The sequence below is a fragment of the Pongo abelii genome, chromosome 7, assembly GCF_028885655.2.
Source record: "Pongo abelii isolate AG06213 chromosome 7, NHGRI_mPonAbe1-v2.0_pri, whole genome shotgun sequence".
Classification (NCBI taxonomy): Eukaryota; Metazoa; Chordata; class Mammalia; order Primates; family Hominidae; genus Pongo; species Pongo abelii.
In genome coordinates, this window is record NC_071992.2 from 89435531 (window position 1) to 89454341 (window position 18811).

The 18811-nt window shown below is 39.1% G+C and overlaps 1 protein-coding gene and 1 long non-coding RNA gene across 6 annotated transcripts in view; one reads left to right on the forward strand and one right to left on the reverse strand.

Annotated features, from left to right (window-relative positions):
• JPH1 (junctophilin 1) overlaps nt 1–18811 on the reverse strand; it is an 86156-nt gene that overhangs the window by 23703 nt on the left and 43642 nt on the right. For all 5 annotated transcript variants that reach the window (XM_054561774.2, XM_054561776.2, XM_009243885.4 and 2 more), the window contains exon 3: nt 1089–1207. In XM_054561774.2, the coding sequence (XP_054417749.1) occupies nt 1089–1207 (119 nt within the window). The remainder of the gene's footprint in view (nt 1–1088; nt 1208–18811) is intronic.
• Nucleotides 8921–11308, forward strand: LOC129061051 (uncharacterized). The gene is made up of 4 exons (XR_008528020.2): nt 8921–9124; nt 10311–10770; nt 10859–10989; nt 11109–11308. It is a non-coding gene; the product is annotated as an uncharacterized LOC129061051 (long non-coding RNA).

Genomic DNA, 18811 nt, shown 5'->3' on the forward strand with positions numbered 1-18811 from the left:
AATCACTAGAAAGATGTTCTTTAGAAAGCAATGGAGAATATATACAAATAGGTGAATATTGCCTTTTTGAAACTCAAAACAAAAACACTAGTATATCATAGAGGGGGTGGAAAGAGTCTACTAGGAAACTACTAGAAAGTGAATTAAGAATTTAAACTATTGCAAATATTTGTTGATTGCTATTTTGTAACATCTGAGAGGCAGATGACCAAGATCGATTTTCTTGAGGTTGTCACTTTTATTTCTTCCATCATGACATGCATTTTCCTCTTACTCTGTGCAGATTAATCACTTTAAGTGGTATGCTGTTATACTTCCTAACCACAGTCCTTTGAACTTTAGTTCAGATACATTAAAAAAAAAGTCACAGTACTGACTGGTTCTTCTCTTACTACTAAAAGTGCCTCTGAATTTGGGGGTATTTGTTATAGAATCTGTGGCTGTCACTAAAATAATTTCTTAGAATCAGATATTTTAGATTCTTGTCTAGTTTACTGCTGTCAGCTCAAACTTTGTTGGTCATATGTAGAGGGGAGGAAGGGCGAGACTCTGGGGAATAACCCATCTCCGGGGCTAACACTCAGGCTTCAGATGATATTTATTACTACAAGTTGAACATTCCTAATCCAAAAATCTGAAATGCTCCAGAATCCAAAACATTGTGGGCACCGACATGATGCCACAAGTGGAAAATTCCACATGACCAATGGTCACAGTCAAAATGCAGTCAAAACTTTGTTCCATGTGCAAAATTATTAAAAATATTGTAGAAAATTACCTCCAGGCTATGTGTATAAGGTATCTATGAAACATAAATGAATTTCGTGTTTCAACTTGGGTCCCCAGCTCAAGAGATCTCACTATGTATATGCAAATATAGAAAAATATCAACAAATCTGAAATCTGAAACTCTTCTGGTCCCAAGCATTTCAGATGAAGGATCCTCAACCACATGCACCCCTGCTTGTTTTGTATAATAGTATTGCTGGGATTCAGGAAGCACAGATCTTTATGTTGAAAGGAAAAGGAAATAAAAGCAAGCCAAAGCCAGTGCTCCTGCCTCACCCATCAAAGGAGCACTGTTTTACCTGGTTGGTAGAAATCAGGTGACAGCTCCCTGGCCACAGCTCTCGCAATGTCGCACTCCTGGCGAGCGGCCAGCGCAGCCTGGTCGGCGGCATCGGCCTTCGCTCTGGCGTGTGCAGTCCTACACGGGGCACAAAAGGACGAGTCAGCATAGGTGGCCCCTTGTTACTTACACAGGGACAAGCAAATTGTAATCTGGGAAAAGAAATGTTAATTATGATTATGGCCCGACACCCACAAGAGCAAAAATTTTAGAGTCCTATTGCCGTGAAATTTCAATGAAGATGACATAGATGAAACTAAACTACCCATGAATTGCCTCAGCCCTTCTCTCAAGGGAAATGAAAAGTAAGAGCAAGGTCTGTGTAGCTTGACGCTAAGTGTGGTTTTCAAAACTTACTGGATCAAATCTCCTGTTGACTTTGGTTGGCATTCCTCCCCACCCCTAAAATTATGGAAAGTAGAATTAGAACATATAAATTCATAGTGTTTATTGAATTCATTTCTACGGTACAATCAATGTAAGAATTTGACTAAGAAAGATCTGCCCACTGGCATGCTGGTGAAGTAGTTCTTTGAAGAAAAAAATTAGTGAAATGGGGATTGGTAGTGTTTACTCATATCCATGTGTAAATGTTCTCACCTTGGCCAATTTCAGGCTACCAGCTTGATGCCGTTGGATGTGTAGTGGGGAGATGTGCACTACTGGCGCTCGCCAGCAGGAACAAACCACAGGGCCCGCTCTAAGAACATGCTCAGAAGGGTTCCTGAGGAGCCCATTTAGCTGACTTTTAGGCATGTTTCTTGTATGAACCAAAAAGGAGACAGCGAGGCAGAACTGGCAAGGATGAAATGGATCTTTCAGTCTTCCATCGCCTCCCTGGCCTGTCCTCACTCATGGAAACCTCTCATCTTTCTGAAGGACTAGGGTTATGGGGAAGGTGGCAGGAAAAAGAATAGGGCTTCTTATGGCTGGACCAGGGAATGATGTCTTCCGGCCCCAGAGAGGGTTGGAGGGAAGAAAAAAACTCTGGTTTATCTGCTCTGCAAAGGGGAAGGCCTTGTTCCATTAGTCTTTAGATGTTTATGGGTACCTATTTCTTATGACTTTGTAAACTTTCTATTATATTTTATTAGCACTAGGCAGGGCTATAGATAACTAGCAGTGAAAACTTAACGGAAGTCTGAAAAAGGTGTTTACACTTATGTTGGAGACAGCAGGAGAGAGGAGGAGTTGGGAAAAGGCATGGGCTTTGGATGCTCTTCAGGGAGAACACACGGGCAGCAGCGGGAGGAGGCTGGCAAGTGGAGCTCCTGGGACCAAAACATGGAGGGACCGGGACTGGCCTGAGACAAGGGGGTCAACTGGTAGGAGGCCCCGTTTTCACATTACTCTCTTCAATAACCTCCTCTTGTCCTGTGCTCTCACGGGACTCCTTTCACTTCTGTTTAGGATCTAAGTAAGCCTGAAGGCTTGATGTATTAGAATGTAAGCTTTGTGAAGACTGGAATTTTTAATTTTTGGTCCTCTGTCATAATCCCAAAGTGCAGAACGCTACATGGCACATACTATTTATTGAGGGACCACTTTATGAATAAAGGAATGAATGATGCTTCCTTAGGAAAAGCTGGGTAGTTCTTAAAACTGAATGGAACGACAAAACCATGGAGACAGTAAAAAGATCCAGAGTTGCTAAGAGTTCGGGGTGTAGTAGGGAAGAATGAATTGGTGGAACAGAGGGCATATCTGGGGGAGTTTAATTATTCTGCATGATACTATAGTGGGGGACATTACCTATTTGTCAAAATCTATAGACTGTACAACACAAACAGTGAATGAAGCCTGATGTAAACTATGGACTTTAATACTAATGTATTAATATCGGTTCATCAATTACACCAAATGCACCTCAAAATGCAAGATGTTAATAATAGGGGACACTGTGTGTGTGCATGAGGAGAAGAGGTATATGGGAACTTTGTGGTTCCTGTTCAATTTTTCCGATAACTTAAAACTGCTCTAAAAAATAAAGTCATTAAAAATGAGTGGATCAACTTCAAATCATCAAAACTGCTATTTCTAAACCATGGAGGATGCTTTAGATTATTTGTATATGGGGTATCAAGAAATATGAAATGGAAATAACATCAAGAGGGGAGCGACATATTCTTAAACAACTGGCTGTTGGGATAACCCCGCATGGGTGCCATTGCTGATCTGTGATGGGTAATGCCTTAGTCCTGTGTGTTGTGCCTGAGAATCAACGGATGCCCTCTGCTAATGTTCTTTCAGTTTCTCAGAATCTAAACTTTTTTTTCCCCCAAATGATTTTCCATTTTGTCTGCTATTCTTAGCCAGAGCCTAATTATGTCTAGATATCATAATTAACAAAGCCATAAGAGTATAGCTATGCTGCTTTATAATACAATCTGTTAGCCCTTTAATGACAAATTTACAAAACTCAAGTACAAATAACTTATTCTGATTCAATCACAACACACCACCTTACAGTCAAATAAAACAGTAGTAGTATATCTACCACTTTTTATAATATGCTAAACTGGAGAACAAATACAGCTTAACCTTTCTGCAAATATATTTTGGAAGCACAACATCAGTGAAGCCTGCTAGTACTTAACCCTTTACTTTTTTACTTGCTGTTTCCTATAAGACCACACAGCAAAGGAGGACCTTTCTATCCAGCCCAGCTCTGTGGCTCAGTGCTACCGTATAGCTGGCCAGATGAGTCAAGACCACATTCAAACCTGAATCCTGAAGTCTGCTCAAGAGCTTTTGGAACCGATGACAAGAAGGAAGAACAGAAACCCACTCTGAGTTTGCTGTTAACACCAGCCTGTACAGCTAAGGACACTGGCATGTCTAGATTTTGCCCAGGAATAATCTGGACTTGCCTCTGGCTCATGTTAGTGAATTCATGTGATCACATCCCAGGCTCAGTTCCAGAGTGACACACGACCCCTGTAATCAGTCAATTGCAATTGTTCTTGTGTTGGGGGGTGGGGTTCAGGTTAGGCAGTGTGGAGAGATAAGCTGAAACCACTGAAACTGGATGCCCTGATGCTATTGCTGGTCACAGGCAAAAAATGCATACACCAAAGGGGAATACGTGCCCCAAAAGTATTTCATTTATCAAAAGACTGCTGACATTTACAAATCTTCAGACCCTCAAGAATCTCCAAATACCATTATCACAAATACTTTCTCCCATCAAATGTAGTAAAAAGTAACTGAAAAGCCACTTCTTTAAATTAAGCATCAGCTGTTGACTTTCTTTTAGGGCTATATATTTTTAACAAATAAACCGAATTTTTAACTTGTGAAGACTTGCACCTTATGGGTGAAGACACCACAGCCATGCTGGCTGGGGAGACCTGGGGAGCTGGTTATGCTCACTGAGCAGCTATGGAACTCCCTCCTGGACGTAAGCTCTGCAGAGGTCAACTGTGACCAGCCGCAACAATAAATGGGGAATTTCTGAATGCTAGGCATCACCTGTACTTAAAAACTTAATGACAAATTATTTTCCTAACCAGCAATTTGATGAGTATCTGAGGTTTTCTTTTCTTTAATAACTGAAATAGTGTTTTTGAGCTCTCTAGCTGGCTTAGGAGAAAATAATCTAGTTTCTTTTTCTTAAACATATAAGGCTCTAACAAAAAGCATACTCAATCATACATGGAACATGCTGAGCATACTCTTCTCCTGCTAAGGTACACGTGGGTCCCTGAGACATCTCCAAGCTCCTTTCAATCTCTTACACATCTGTGAACTCACATAGCTGATAAAGATTTTCATCTAGAATGGAGAACAAGTCTGCTAAAGGTGAAGCGCTATTTCTACTTTTTATATAGTTTTTTCTCAACAACAAACTGCTTCAAAATTGTGCTGATTTTGATGTTTTAAAAAATCTGTGACATATTAAGTCTAAGTTAGTTTACTGATCTGACTCTTAAAACTTGACAGCAAAGGCGATAGCCTAATTGATTCAGAGACCGTCCTTGTGATTTGCTTTGATGTACAAGTATTTCAAGAAAATTATTAGAAAAATAAAAAAATAAAAGCAATTGGCACATAAAAACCCAAGTCTTGGTTGACAGCAACACCATTCTTGCAGTTGCTCAAGCCAAAACCTTTGAGTCATCCTTGACAACTCCCATTCTCTCACACACCGTATTCACTGTCCGCAAATCCAGCTGGCACCACCTTCAGAGTATATTCCACCCCCCCCCGCCCACCGCCCCAGCCATTTCACATGCTCTGGTTCACTGTCACCTCACCAGGGTTAGTACAAAAGTAACTGACCTCCCTACTTCGATCCTCCTCTCTGCCATTTTATTTCCTTCCAGGTTGTCTTCAAAGTGCTTAATAACCAAAACACATTCCTGGGTTATGGCACCATGGGTAAGAAAATGCAAAAAATAGGAGCTGTTAGCCTTTCTTTTGGACTGTGACATTATTCATTTATGAGAGACCTAGATTTGAAAAAACCAATTATCCTGTGCAGACAGTTGCAGCCCTCAAGAAGAAATCAGTCTGTTAAGCAAGGAATACTCTTGATAGGGATAAGAACCAACTGGCTCCACAGGTGTCAGTTTAAAATCAGAGGTGTGATTTCTGAGTTACCTGCACCTAGTAAGAAATGAGTCTTTCAATCTTGATTTGGTTCTCTGATAAGACAGACTCCTCCGCAAGGCTCAGCACAGGTACACATAGGGCCCTGAGATGTCTGTCCCAACTTCTAACTTGCAATCTTTTATACATCTACTAACTGACGAAGCTGATAAAGACTTTGGTCTAGAATAGACAATAATTCTGCTGAAGCTCCATTCTCAGTAAACTTGATTTGGGAAGATGACTTATGTGAACCCATCTTCACCATCTATTCATTACTGAATGTTAATTTTCTCCATAAATTCCTTTTTTTAAGAGATAGGACGTGGAATAATAACTTTAAGACAGAATTCTTATGTCCTGGTTTAAAACAAGTTATATCACCAGTGAATAGTTGTCCTCTTTGCCAAGGCAGGAGTTCCTGTCTTCCTTTTCTCTAAAAGCAATATCAAGTTATTTAGATATAAAATGTAAACTATTATGTTATTTAATTATTTCTAAATAATATAAAATGTAAACTATTATGCCCGTGTTACACTAAGGGACATAATATCCCTAATGAAGTCTGGTATTTGATATTTCAAGGGCCTAAACTTTTGCAGAAGTGTTATGATATAGGCTTTGAAAGTATTAATAGCCAGAGAGTAGGTGACGCCACTCTGAGCCACAAGTGATTTTTGTCAATGAGATAAAAAGTTAAACCACATTACTTCATCATACAAATGCATTCACAGATTCGTAGGGAGAGGAGAGGAGCCAAGATTCACATGAAGAATGTTCACATGCCTTTTGTAAAAGGCTATCCATTATGGGGAATCATTGTCATGTTTATAAAGATCTAGGTGATACACTCCTCCTTAGAGTCTGGTGCCAGGAAAAATGTGGTCTCTGATCTTAACTCCTGTGCTTTCTTGTATCATAAAACATGAACTACGGGATCGATTGTTTCTCTTTTCGTTAAGCCTACCTGGAAACTTGGAGTAAAACTATCTTCAACGTATGCACACGGTAATCCTTTCTAATCACATGACTTTACTTTTATACCCCCAATAACAGGAATTCTATCATGTATGTAACTCATTATAGTGTCCTGCAAATACTTTTTGGAAAGCAGGATAAATAAATGAAACAAAACATTCCTGGATTAATAAGCTCTTGTAATACTAAGTTTTCTGAACTCTAGCCCCCTGCAGTGTGTTCATGCTCAGGGGACATATGTAATAATTTGGGAATAGCAGTGTCTACTATTCAGCCTCTTTTTATAAGATTTCTTTTTGTCCATCACCGGAACATTTTTTAAGCTTGGAAAAGAAGTACTTATTTTTAATTAAGTACTTTATAGACTTTATTCCTTAACATTTGATCAAAAACTTAATAAGCTTAAAGGCTATATTCTCTGGATAGGACAGATCAAAGGCACATTTCTAATCCTTGATTGGAATATGCCAAATAATTGGTTATTCTACTTCATTGTGCTTTATAAAACTTATCTAAGACTTACCTTCCCATGTTATTTACATGTTGAGAAAAATCTGATGTAGAAATATTTAAGGGATGTTTTCTTCTTGGAATAATTTTTGGAGAAAGGTCCTTTATAATGAGGGTCATTCAAAAGTTCAAAAACATACCATTAAATAAAATGAAAACTTCTCTTTAAAACATAATCACTGCAACCCACCGAATGGGAGAAAATGTTTGCAAATCATGTATCTGATAAGGGGTTAGTATCCAGAATACATAAAGAACTCCCACACTTCAACAACAACAAAACAACCTGATTGAAAAATGGGCAAAGGACTTGAATAAACATTTCTGCAAAGAGACACAAATGTCCAATAAGCACTTAAAAAGACACTCAGCATCATTAAGCATAAAGGAATGCATATCAAAACCACAATGAGATACTATTTCACACCCATAAGGATGGCTACTATTAAAAAAAAAAACCAACAACAGAGAATAACAAGTGTTAGCAAGGATGTGGAGAAACCGAAGGCCCTGTGCACTGCCAGAGGGAATGGAAAATGTTGCAGCTACTGTTAAAACAGTATGGTGGTTCCTAAAAACATTAAAAATAGAATTACCACATAATCCACCAATTCTACTTTTCAGTATATACTAAAAAAAAAAAAAAAACTGAAAGCAGGGTCTCAAAGTGATATTTATACACCCATGTTCATAGCAGCATTATTTATAATAGTCCAAAGGCGGAAGCAATCCTAATGTCAATGAATGAATAAACAAAATGTGTTGTATGTATTCTAGATACTCTTTATCAGAGAGATGATCTGCAAATATTTTCTCCCATTCAGTGTGATGCAGTGATTATATACATACTAGAATATTATTCAGACTTAAAAAGGAAATTCTGATACATGCCCCAACATGGATGAATCTTGAAGACATTATGCTAAGTGAAATAAGCCAGTCACAAAAAGACAAATATTACATGCAGTACCTAGAGTAGTCAAATTCAGAGACAGAAAGTACAACAGTAATTTCCAGGGGGTTGGAGGAGGGGAGAATAAAGCATTACTGTTTAATGGGTACAGATTGTTAGTTTTGCAAGATGAAAATGTTCTGAAGATTGATTGCACAGCAATGTAGGTCTACTACTACTGAAATGTATATACTTAAATGGTCAAGATGGTAAATTTTATGTTATACATATTTTACATACCTAAAAATAAAAGAAAGTCACCTAATGTACTACTATTTACAGAGCATCTTATATGTCCAGAGGAAGTGAGGAAAGAAAAAACAAAGGCTGGGCTCTCCGTTGAGAAGTTGCTGCATGCAACCCAGCCCTGGCATGCTAAGAATCTAATAGAGGAAACAGCCGTAATGTATAGCAATAACTGATGGGCATTTTAAGGAAAGAGGTGTCAGAACTTTGTAAAATGCAGGCAGACTTATGCCTGTTTCTCTAGCTTTTAACATAAAGCCTGGCATGGAGGCTGTCTTCAACAAATATTAGTGGATGAATAAATAGGTAAAAAAGAGAGAAACATAAAAGATAACCCCAAGATTTCTAACTTGGTGTATGAATAAATGACCTCACTATGGTCTGAGAGTGATGACAAGTTCTGTTTTAGACAAGTAGGATTTTACATGACATAGGCATCTGTAGTTGGAGATACAGGGCTGCTATGCAAATTAAAGGTCAAGGTTCTAAACGGAACTGTGAGCGTCATGTCACAGAAGATGAGTTCAACAAAAGGTGGTTGAACTCACCAAATAAGTGAGTCAAAAAAACAAAGAACTGAGGACTGAGACAAAAGTGTCCTTGGGTGAAGGAAACAGGAAGGTAAACGGAACAGCAGTAACATACAGGTAGAAGGGGAACTTCTAATAGAGCTGTTCACAGTTCTTGTTCTTGCATAAACCCTGGGCTTCTTTCAGGAGGTAGGTGGGCCAGATCTGAATTTGCCTTATCTCTGGGGCAGCTGCATGTTTCTCAGCCTGACTGGCAGATTCATGTGCAGTCACTGAAATGAGTCAGTCCTGGAGAAGGTGAGGGCTAGGGAAAGCTTGCTGAATTTGATAAGAACCTTTCAGAGAGCAGTTCTCACAAGGAGGCCACCCCAGAAGCCAGACTGAAGGGAGTTGGTGAGAAAGTGGGCAGAAGAGGCCGAGGAAGCAGGTGTGGGCCACATGCTGGAGACTTTTGACCCAGAAAGGAAGGAGGAAATTTGGATAGTAACCAGAAGGATTAGCTGGGTCAAGGAAAAAGACGTTTTACTCGTATTTTAAGAAAATGAGAGCTGATCCTGTCGGAAAGTGGGAAGGATGCCCAGAAAACAGGAGAAAATGAAGCAGCTCTGAAAAGGTGACAATTGCTGGAGTTAAGTGCTGGATGAGTAAAAGAAAGGAAACAGGAAAGAATGTAAGAACAGTGAAAGGGGCGATCCAGTGGTTTTAAGGATCCTAAAACTTGAAGGAGCCTAAGCTCAAAAAAGACCTAAAGTGTTGTGGGCTTTGGAACCAGGCAGACCCAGGTGCACACCCCACTTTATCACATGTTGGCTATATCACCTTAGTCTCAATTTCCTCACCTGTAAAATAGGGAGAATATTACTTCGTAGAGTTGTCCTGGGATGAGGACAGATTTATATGAAGTACTTAGTACTAACATAGAGAGGTACTTAGTAGATAAATGCCCACTATTAGTCTTCTGTTGAAATAAATAGCTGGCAGGGGAAATCTGGGGCTTAAAGTAAAGAGGTAAAGATTTGGAGTCAGCACTGTACAGAAGTTCTAACGAATGGAAGAAAGGCACATTAGAATCTATATGATTCTGCATTGTTCTCTAGCACGGCTGTCTCTTCTGCGAGAAGAAGAGAAGGGAAAAGGTGGCTGTGACGCAGGTTTGGAGACATGGTGCATGGAGGATGGGGAGCATGGTGTAACCCATGACAGAGTTCTGGGTAGGAAGGAAGTGTATAGAGCCAACAGGGGCCTTTGGACCAGAGGAAATAGAAAGCGTGAAGTTAGGATCAAGCGAAAAATCAGGCAGGCCAAATTATTTAAAAATGGATGCATATTCTATAAAATGATACTAGATATAATCCTGACTCCATGTTCTTTTTAGCACTGGAGCAAACATCTGAAAGTGCTTGATAAGAACTTCAGAACCTGAGAAGACCTTCTGGGTAATGATGAGAATTACCAACGTCAATGCTGTTTTTGTTCACATATCAGTGTTGTTATGCTTCTTGTCCTTTACCAATGGTCCACTATGGGTACAAATTTAAGCACGACTAGGAATTAGAGTAATTCAAGACTGTATAATGGGCAAAATACATGACGGGAGCTAGGGCTATTCAGCTGAATGACACACTGACCAAGTGATCGGATCATAAACTCATCTCATCTCCACTTAGCAGCTGCAAATGCCCATTAAATGCACACTGTGGTGCTCAAATGATTCCATTTTATAAATACTTATAGATACATTTTTAAAAATTAAGCAAACACCATTCACTCCTTAAAAGTGACATGCACCCTCTAGAACTCCTCCTTGAACTCACAGTTGAAAAACATTCTCTAAGGTAATAAGATATTTGTTTTATATTATCTAAAATGGTTCTCTAGAAATCTCAGATCCACCAGTCTGCTACCTCACTTTGTTCTGTCTAGATATGCCCAACTAGCGAAGAACAAAAAGATGTATTCCTCTATCAGGCTTTTGATGCTGAACAGTAGGAACATGAACTTGCTTGGGACTGTGCCCAAAACGATTGTGCATCTTAAGCTCTATCCTTTCCAAGGTACACATTTTGAAGTTACAGAATTTATGAGAGAACTGTTTTGTAAGGAATGTTAAAACATTAGGGGTATAGTTATTCTCTCAGTGAACTTGTTTTATTCACTTCATGTTTCCTTGTAGGAACTGCTGCTCTGTCACTCTGTTTATTTCACATTTGTTTGGTGACAAGGAATCATACATTCTACAGTTCAACTAAGAAGCCCATACATATTTTTACTTTAAATCTTCAGTTTCTTGCTGCAACAGATATTGAGGACAAAAATATAACAAGCATAAGGGTATTTGCTTTGATTTATATTAAACTTCTGGTTTTGCTCTTGAAACTTCTGCTTTAACAGACCTATTAAGAAACACTGTTTGAACTGAAAGGGGCTCTGAGAGTCCACATGATCCCTCCTGGTGACCAGGTAATTACTTTTCCTTCTATAGAGACCTGAGACTCAGAGAGATTAAGGAACATATTCAAAGTCACACAGCAAAGTCATATGGCTATCCAGAGAAATGAACGGGCAGAGCCCAGGTCTCCTAACCTTTAGGATGAAGACTGGTGACTACGTTGTGAAAAGAGGTTTCTTTATTACCATCTTCTAGGTTTGTTTTAGCAAACATTTTATTATCATCTAGCTATACATTTTTCTTTCTACTATAGGAATTCATTTATATCTAGAGTTCATCTTCTTGCATTCATGCTTTCTCTGTGAATCTGTCACTGCTCTCCTTACTTCTCTATTCAATCTTTTATTTTAATACATTTATGCTTCCTATTGAAAAATGCACATTTTGTGCTTTCTTCTTCCAATGTATTTTTTTTTTAACGAGTTTCGGCTGACCTTCAAATGAAAGAACACAGTTTAGGAAACATCTTACTAAAGACTGTAGGACAGATTTGGTTTTCATCAAGGTTATGCTTTAGCAGGAACATTTTTAGGTGGTGTTAAAAATACTACAGATTCATCCAACTCATAGTTGCCTTCCCCAAATCACCAAATTAGTAATTAACGCCTCCAAGTTTAAAAGGAAATATCAGAAGATCATCTAGTTCTTCCTGAATTCTTAAGAAGTTTTCTTATTTTTCCTCATGGGAGTCTCAAATTTGTTGAGTTTACCTATTTTTAGCATTTGCTGTGTTACACCAAAAACAAATTTTTCATCCCGATACTCAACAGATAAAATGATAGCTTATCTGAGGACACTGAGAAAATGGAAGCAGAAACAAATATGTAAACCAGGGTGACTCGTTTCTGTTTAGTACCCTTAAAGAAAAGTAACACTTTGGTACAATTTGGGGAGCAAAGTCAGTTTTGAAGATGAATGCATGTACATCAAGATAAAAATATTTAATTTTCCTTCATTAAAAATGGTGGTAGAAAAGCAAGTCAGGATTCAAGCCAACTAAGTACAAAAATCATGTTAAACCCTGGCTCAAATAACAGGAATCTTTTTCTCTGGTCCTCATAGATTGTTAGTGAACTGCTTCAAAGCTTACATACTTACCATGCTTATAGGACTTGGGATATTCCTGACCAGCAGCCTGCTGTCTGCCTGGGTATCTCCTCTAGACACACTTCGATGAGCTTTTAACCTTTATTATCTTCGTGGTGGGATTGATTCTGGGCCCTGGGATGCCATGGCTGTTGGTGGGATGGATGGACTCCCGCTGCAGCCACTGAGGAATGCAGGGTCTGCCCTCCTGGACTCCATTCCTTAGTGACAGACGCAATAACTTGAATGGAACTACTCCTCACCAATCCGAGGTTCAGACTGAGTTCAAAGAATCTCAAGAATTACTCTAGGCACAATGGGAATGTTGCACATCCCCCAAACAAGGGGGAAATTTAGGACGTCATTTCCACTGAGGCAAGAATTTCTAGAGGCCCAAGAATTCAGAATCTATGGACTGCCATCTTCTAACTGTGGGTAAGTCGACTGAATCGGCAGGTGTAGGGAAAGTTACCCACCAACACCCCAGGCCCACCATCCCCCTTGTTGCAAGTTGTCTAGTATTAGTTTTGGGGTCCAGGGCCTTGCCTGTTGCTTCGCCGCTATCTGATAGCTACTTTAGTGGGGTCTCCAGGATTGCCCTAGACATCAGGCTGTACTTGCCAAGTTAGACTTGTTCAATGTGCTAAGTCTTGGCCAGCGATAGGAGTACTGGAAATAGTTCTTCCTGCCTTTTCAATAAAATCATACTTGTCTTCTGACATGACAACAGACTTGGTGACAAAAGGATGTGCCCTCGCCTTACTGGCTGACTCTGTCTACCTGAAGCACAAATGTGAAAAATCCCCTTCCATTTAAGGCAGAGAACCCTGTAGCTATGAGGCTCTCTAGGATTCTGGTGGAAACTTGTAAAATGTATTTAAAATTTTGGACCTAAATGTTGCTGCAACAGACACAATGGGAGATGAGACTTCACAGGCAATGCTTTGTTATGGCATGAAGAAAACAGGCGCACAGAAAGCCCTTTTATAGTTTCATATGGAGTCTTGTGGGCTGACCAGTAACCCTGAAAACATGAGGGCTGTCAGGGCAAGGAGGGGCCTGTGGGGTCCATCATGTTGTTTGGAAGAATCACATCCTGCAGGGGCTCCCACTGCCCTGGCAGACAGGGCTTCTTCCAAGAGCTGGAACACCCTGGAAAATGGCATTTGTTCCACAGAATAAGAAGGAGAGTTAAGAAGCCTCTTCCCATCCAAGACAAAGGGGCAGGCAACTGCACAGAAACTCGAGGGGCGGTTGCCCACTGCTTGCAGCTATGCCGTCAGGAGCTTTTACTAACATTACGCATGTCCCGCTGTCCTTGTCTTCCTAGTAACACTTCTCCAGGTTTCAGATAACTTTTGAATTTGTGTTCCCTAAAATAATCAACCCTGGCCTGTCTCCCCTGAAATTTTTTAATTGCTGTCCAAATCCTCATTTCCTGATGAACTAGATTTTCTACCTCCAACAAAACCTCAACATACTTAATGATCTACACGTCTAGAAATGCTTTTACATTATTTGCTACTCTGGACACACAGGTAATTCTGCCTAGTTCTAAATATCATGTTCACTCTTCTTTCCCTACTTATTACATACATTGCATACATCATTCTGCTCCAACCCCTCTGTAATGCTAGGGGAGAAAAGAAGACTTTTTCTCCCTTAAATCTCTCACTGGCAAAAGATCACTGCTGGCAACAGTAAATTATAAATATGAAGTTTCTCTGTAATGTTTTTCTGAGATGTCATAGTAACAACGGCTCAAAGCATGATCTTGTATGGCAGAGTGAAATGAAAAGGTTCTGATTTGATCAGAGATGCCTCTGTTGGACCCTTAGCTCTGAGATACTACAAATATACCTTCTTGTAAGTTACTTATTAAAATATATTTTCCAGGTTGCTGGCATAATTCCAGAAAACAGTTTGTCTATCTTGGCTCTCAAAGTCTGAAATTAATGTTTAAACTAAAACCTTGTCTACTCTAAATATAATGGAAAGACCTAGATTATTTTTAAAATCTTCTTTGTAATCTTAGAAGAAACTATCAGTTTAACCACACCATTTGTAGCTACCAACTTAAATGTTATAAGGTGATGAATCCCTTGTATAATGAAAAAAATCTCTCAACTACTGAATGTTTGCTCAGTGGGTTTAATATGATGGTGAATTTTGGGAGAAGAATATATAAATATGTACACACATTTTAAATATGTATAGATTATATTAGATTGAAATACATATATATCTGCACCAACTTAGGAGTATCTGAAAGTTTTTTATTTTCATTTGGGGCACATACTTAACTGAATTCTCCTTATCCTCTAATGTTTTTTGGTTGAGTCCCAGGAAAAATAACAAGAAAAACTAATCAACAACAATGACAAACTCAAACACACAAAAAACTTCAGGAACGAACAATTTAACCAAAATATTAGATACAACTCTTATACTAGCACTGCCTTGACAAGAAGTCAGGATCGCTCATATTTTTAAGTTATAATTTCATTACCTACAGTACCAGGCTCCTCTGTCAAATAAGGCTTTATTACAGGGCTATTATGTAATTCAATTCATGGCTTAAAAATGTCTCCTATGTCTGGAAAACCTAATTGGAATGGTACTGTCCTTGCCTCTTGGTAAGAAATCATTAAACTGGAATTCAGTAACCAGATTTTATTTTAAAAATAATATAGCACATTTTAATACAGTTTTTGAAATACCCTTCTAAGCTTTTGAGTGATTTAACCAGTCTTCTTTCTTATGCCCTGGGACCTTATGTTGACCTGAAGTTTAAGTTATGAAGGAGGTGTCCTATCTTCTGTTGTTATTTGAGCCTCTACAACCTCTCTCAAAAGCCCATTTTTCCCATCCCTTAGCCATCTCCTGGCAAGAAGCCCCACTCCCTGCCATTTGCCACTTGTTCTGGGCTATTTTAATTCTGGACAAGTTGTGGTAGTAGGCTATATTTAAATTGGCCTGCTCTGCAAAGAAACACGGCAAATGCACGTGGCACCTTTTCCCTTTTTGACATAATCCAATTGTGCTCTGGCTCTGAATCAAGCTGTGAGATTCTGTACCACACACCCTGGCTTGACTCCCACTCCCCGCTTCCCAGGTGTTTACCACCCAATAGGTGGGGCAGTAGGCGTTTTCTGGGAGAAATGAGCCATGGCAGGGACCTGTGGAGCAGTCACCAAAAACTTAAGAGACTGAATTGAGAAACGTGAACAATAATGAAAGGAAAAGATGCTTTCTGGCTCTAGCTGAGCACTGTTGGAATATTTATAGAATAATTTTTTCAAAGACCAATTTCCAGATATAAATTTTGTAAGGTATAATACATTTATTGAGAGAAGCTTACAAGAAACTGCATGCACATAAAAAAGCCAGCTTTCTCATGTTTCTGAGCTTTTAGACGTGGACATTCTAAGAACATTTGGTTCTAAGCTGCACCTCCCTTTTGCCTCCTCCACTGCCATTAGTTTAGACACTTCTGTGCTAGGCAGAGGGTATAAGTTCTTACCTGGAGTTACGCTGTTGCTTCGAGAAGAAAAATAGGTCAGAAATGCCCTGAATCATTAAAAATTACATAAAATGTACAAAACACCTTTCTAGAGAACAGCTGTTGAGGGCTTGTAAACTTTCACGGTTCAAAGTTGACCTAAAGCCAGAATTATCCCTTTATCAGGAAAAATCAGAAGACAGTTAACTTTTGAGGAAATATTTTACATGTCTAGAACTTTTGCCTAAAGACCTAACACACATGATGCTGATATTAACATCTTCATTTTGCTGGCAGTGGAATTAAAATCCAGCTTAAATTATATGATCATATTCACCTAGCAGATCTAGAGGAATTTTAGTATAGAAACCAAGGTTTTGGCCTATTTACTTTTAAGATATTTATTTTGCCTGCCTGGGCTATGAGAATTTTCCTACTGTCAGCCAAATTTCTATTTGATTTTTTGCTGAATAAACATTACTACCTAAGCAAGTAGTGAATAACAGACTGGGCTTTTGTTTTCTGGAATAAGCAGGAAAACCATCTTAGAAATGTTAAGTTAAAAAAAGTTTTCATTCACCTAGACTTGAATTAATTCAAAGCCACTTTTAAATGTCCCTAACACAGGAGGGACCATTCACAGACTATTTGGTTACATGTAGTCAGGGATACAGACTTTCAAACTTATCTACATAGTAGCAAAACAGAGATGAAGAAAATGGATCAAAACAGAGATGTCTGTTTTTACTGGAGGGCACGTGTTACTGAATATAATTATGCTTTGAATATCATGAAAACACAACCCCAAATAAATCCCATGTTACCCTTAGTGCTCTGAGCTTTCAGAGAGCGAATTCCAGATTTCAATAAACAAGATGTCATCTTCTTTCCTGAATGCCTTCCCAAGCTCTCTGGTATTCTTTTAAGTAAGAAAATTACCTAAGGTCTTCTTAGTTTTTCTTTTCTTTTTCTAAGATGTTTCTCCAAGCTCATTCTTAAAGCCAGCATGACAACAAAAAATGTGAGTGACTCTTCCACTGTAACTATGCAGAACAGTACTTAGCAAGAGGTTGTGTATTCACTAATCTGGATCAAGAACCTGCCTTGGAAGCCCACTGTGGCTACATCACAACAGACAATGGGAGCATAACATCCTTAAAGGAACTTCCAATCCTTTAATGTAACAGTCATCAGTTTTTCTTCACAGAACAAGGATATGAGGCAGACACATTTCCCCACCCCCTGCTCTGAGAATGGGGAGAAAGGTTTCTGAGTCTTCTTTCTTACGTCAGAATCAAATCAGGAAAGAGACCAATTCTGGCCTTAAAAAAACAATCTAAGCGGTTATTATTGAGCTTTTAAAAATATTTTTAAAAATATTCCTAATTATGGTTCAAATTTGATTATATTGTATGTTTCCCTGTAATATTATCAACTAGAAACACACATATAGCTCATACATGCTCTAAGATTTAAATGAACGAAAGGGTTATGGGTCATTATTTCTAGGAATAAGGGGGTAAAGGAGAAGTTAAGAGAAAGTGTATATTCTTTTAAGGAGGCCAGGAGAGAAACTAACATTAAACGGACACATAAAACCATAGGTGTTGGGAGCTGGAAAAAAGGGGCACAGGTCAAGGTTTTTAGGTAAAAGAGTTGTGACAGATGGGACAGGTCCCAGATGTCTACACTAGCCATAGGCCCGTGCTCCACTCATCCTGAACAACAGGTTGATCTGAGGCTGTGAAGGTGGGAGCAGGGAGATGACCTGTGAACTCTGCCCTTTGTAACATGGAGGTCAATCCCCAGGCTCTCGCCTCTATGTGGCAGTAACAGGACAATATATAACGGAGAGTGGCAGACTCTTCTTAGTCAATGACTTGCAACCTATAAAGTACTACCATTGCAAAAATATAAATACCTGGGATATACTGACGATATTAAGCCAAAAAAGTAAGTATTGATAATAATGATAATTACTGTTAACACCGAGTGCTTATTATATGCCAGGTTTAACTAGCATTATCTGAGAAGTTTCTGCATAACATCTGTCATCTACCTTGGGCCACCAGTTGTTAAGTGGCGGAAGCTAGGGTGACCTGAAGGTAAGAACTGCACATGCACACCTGCATCCCACCCCACTGTCCTAGACGAGCTGTAGATTTTTCCTATGGTGGTCTTTCTGTCCATTCTGTCTGTAAATCCTTGGTTTTCCTCATCATCTGAATTAATAAAAGATGAACATTTTCTTCCAAATGATTTTTAAAATTTTTCTCAAATCAACATATACAGTTCTCCTTATTGTATGAGTTGATTCTTGCATATAATGACCTTTTAAGAGATGAAGTTTTTAGTTTAAATAAGAGTATAACCGACCATATCATGTAACAAGTGATTGTTAGCTACACTAGCTCTTCAAATTATTTTACTTAAAGATAAAAAACTTACCAAGTTTCAACATCTCCCTTAACCCCTTGTAAGATGTTGAGGTGTTGCCAGTGTTGTTTGTTCTCTTTCACTGAGGTTTCAGCAGGTGATGCAGGCCAAACCCGCTCTAGCAAGCACTTTGTGATCTTGGGGTGGCATATGAAGCCCTCTGCCTGCAAGGCCACCCTGAGGCCACACTTGCCATCCCATCCTGGTCCCCGCTGTGCTCCCGCCATCTGGAGGCCCTCACTGTTCCCTTCCCACCCACTGCCCTCGGCATGTCCTTAGCTGTCCTGGCACCTGTAATATTTGGCATTGAAAAGCCGGCTACCTCAATCTACAGCATATTGTTACAACCACAGCATACATGCAATGCTTGGATTAGATAAGCATAATGGAATTTTAGTCTCCC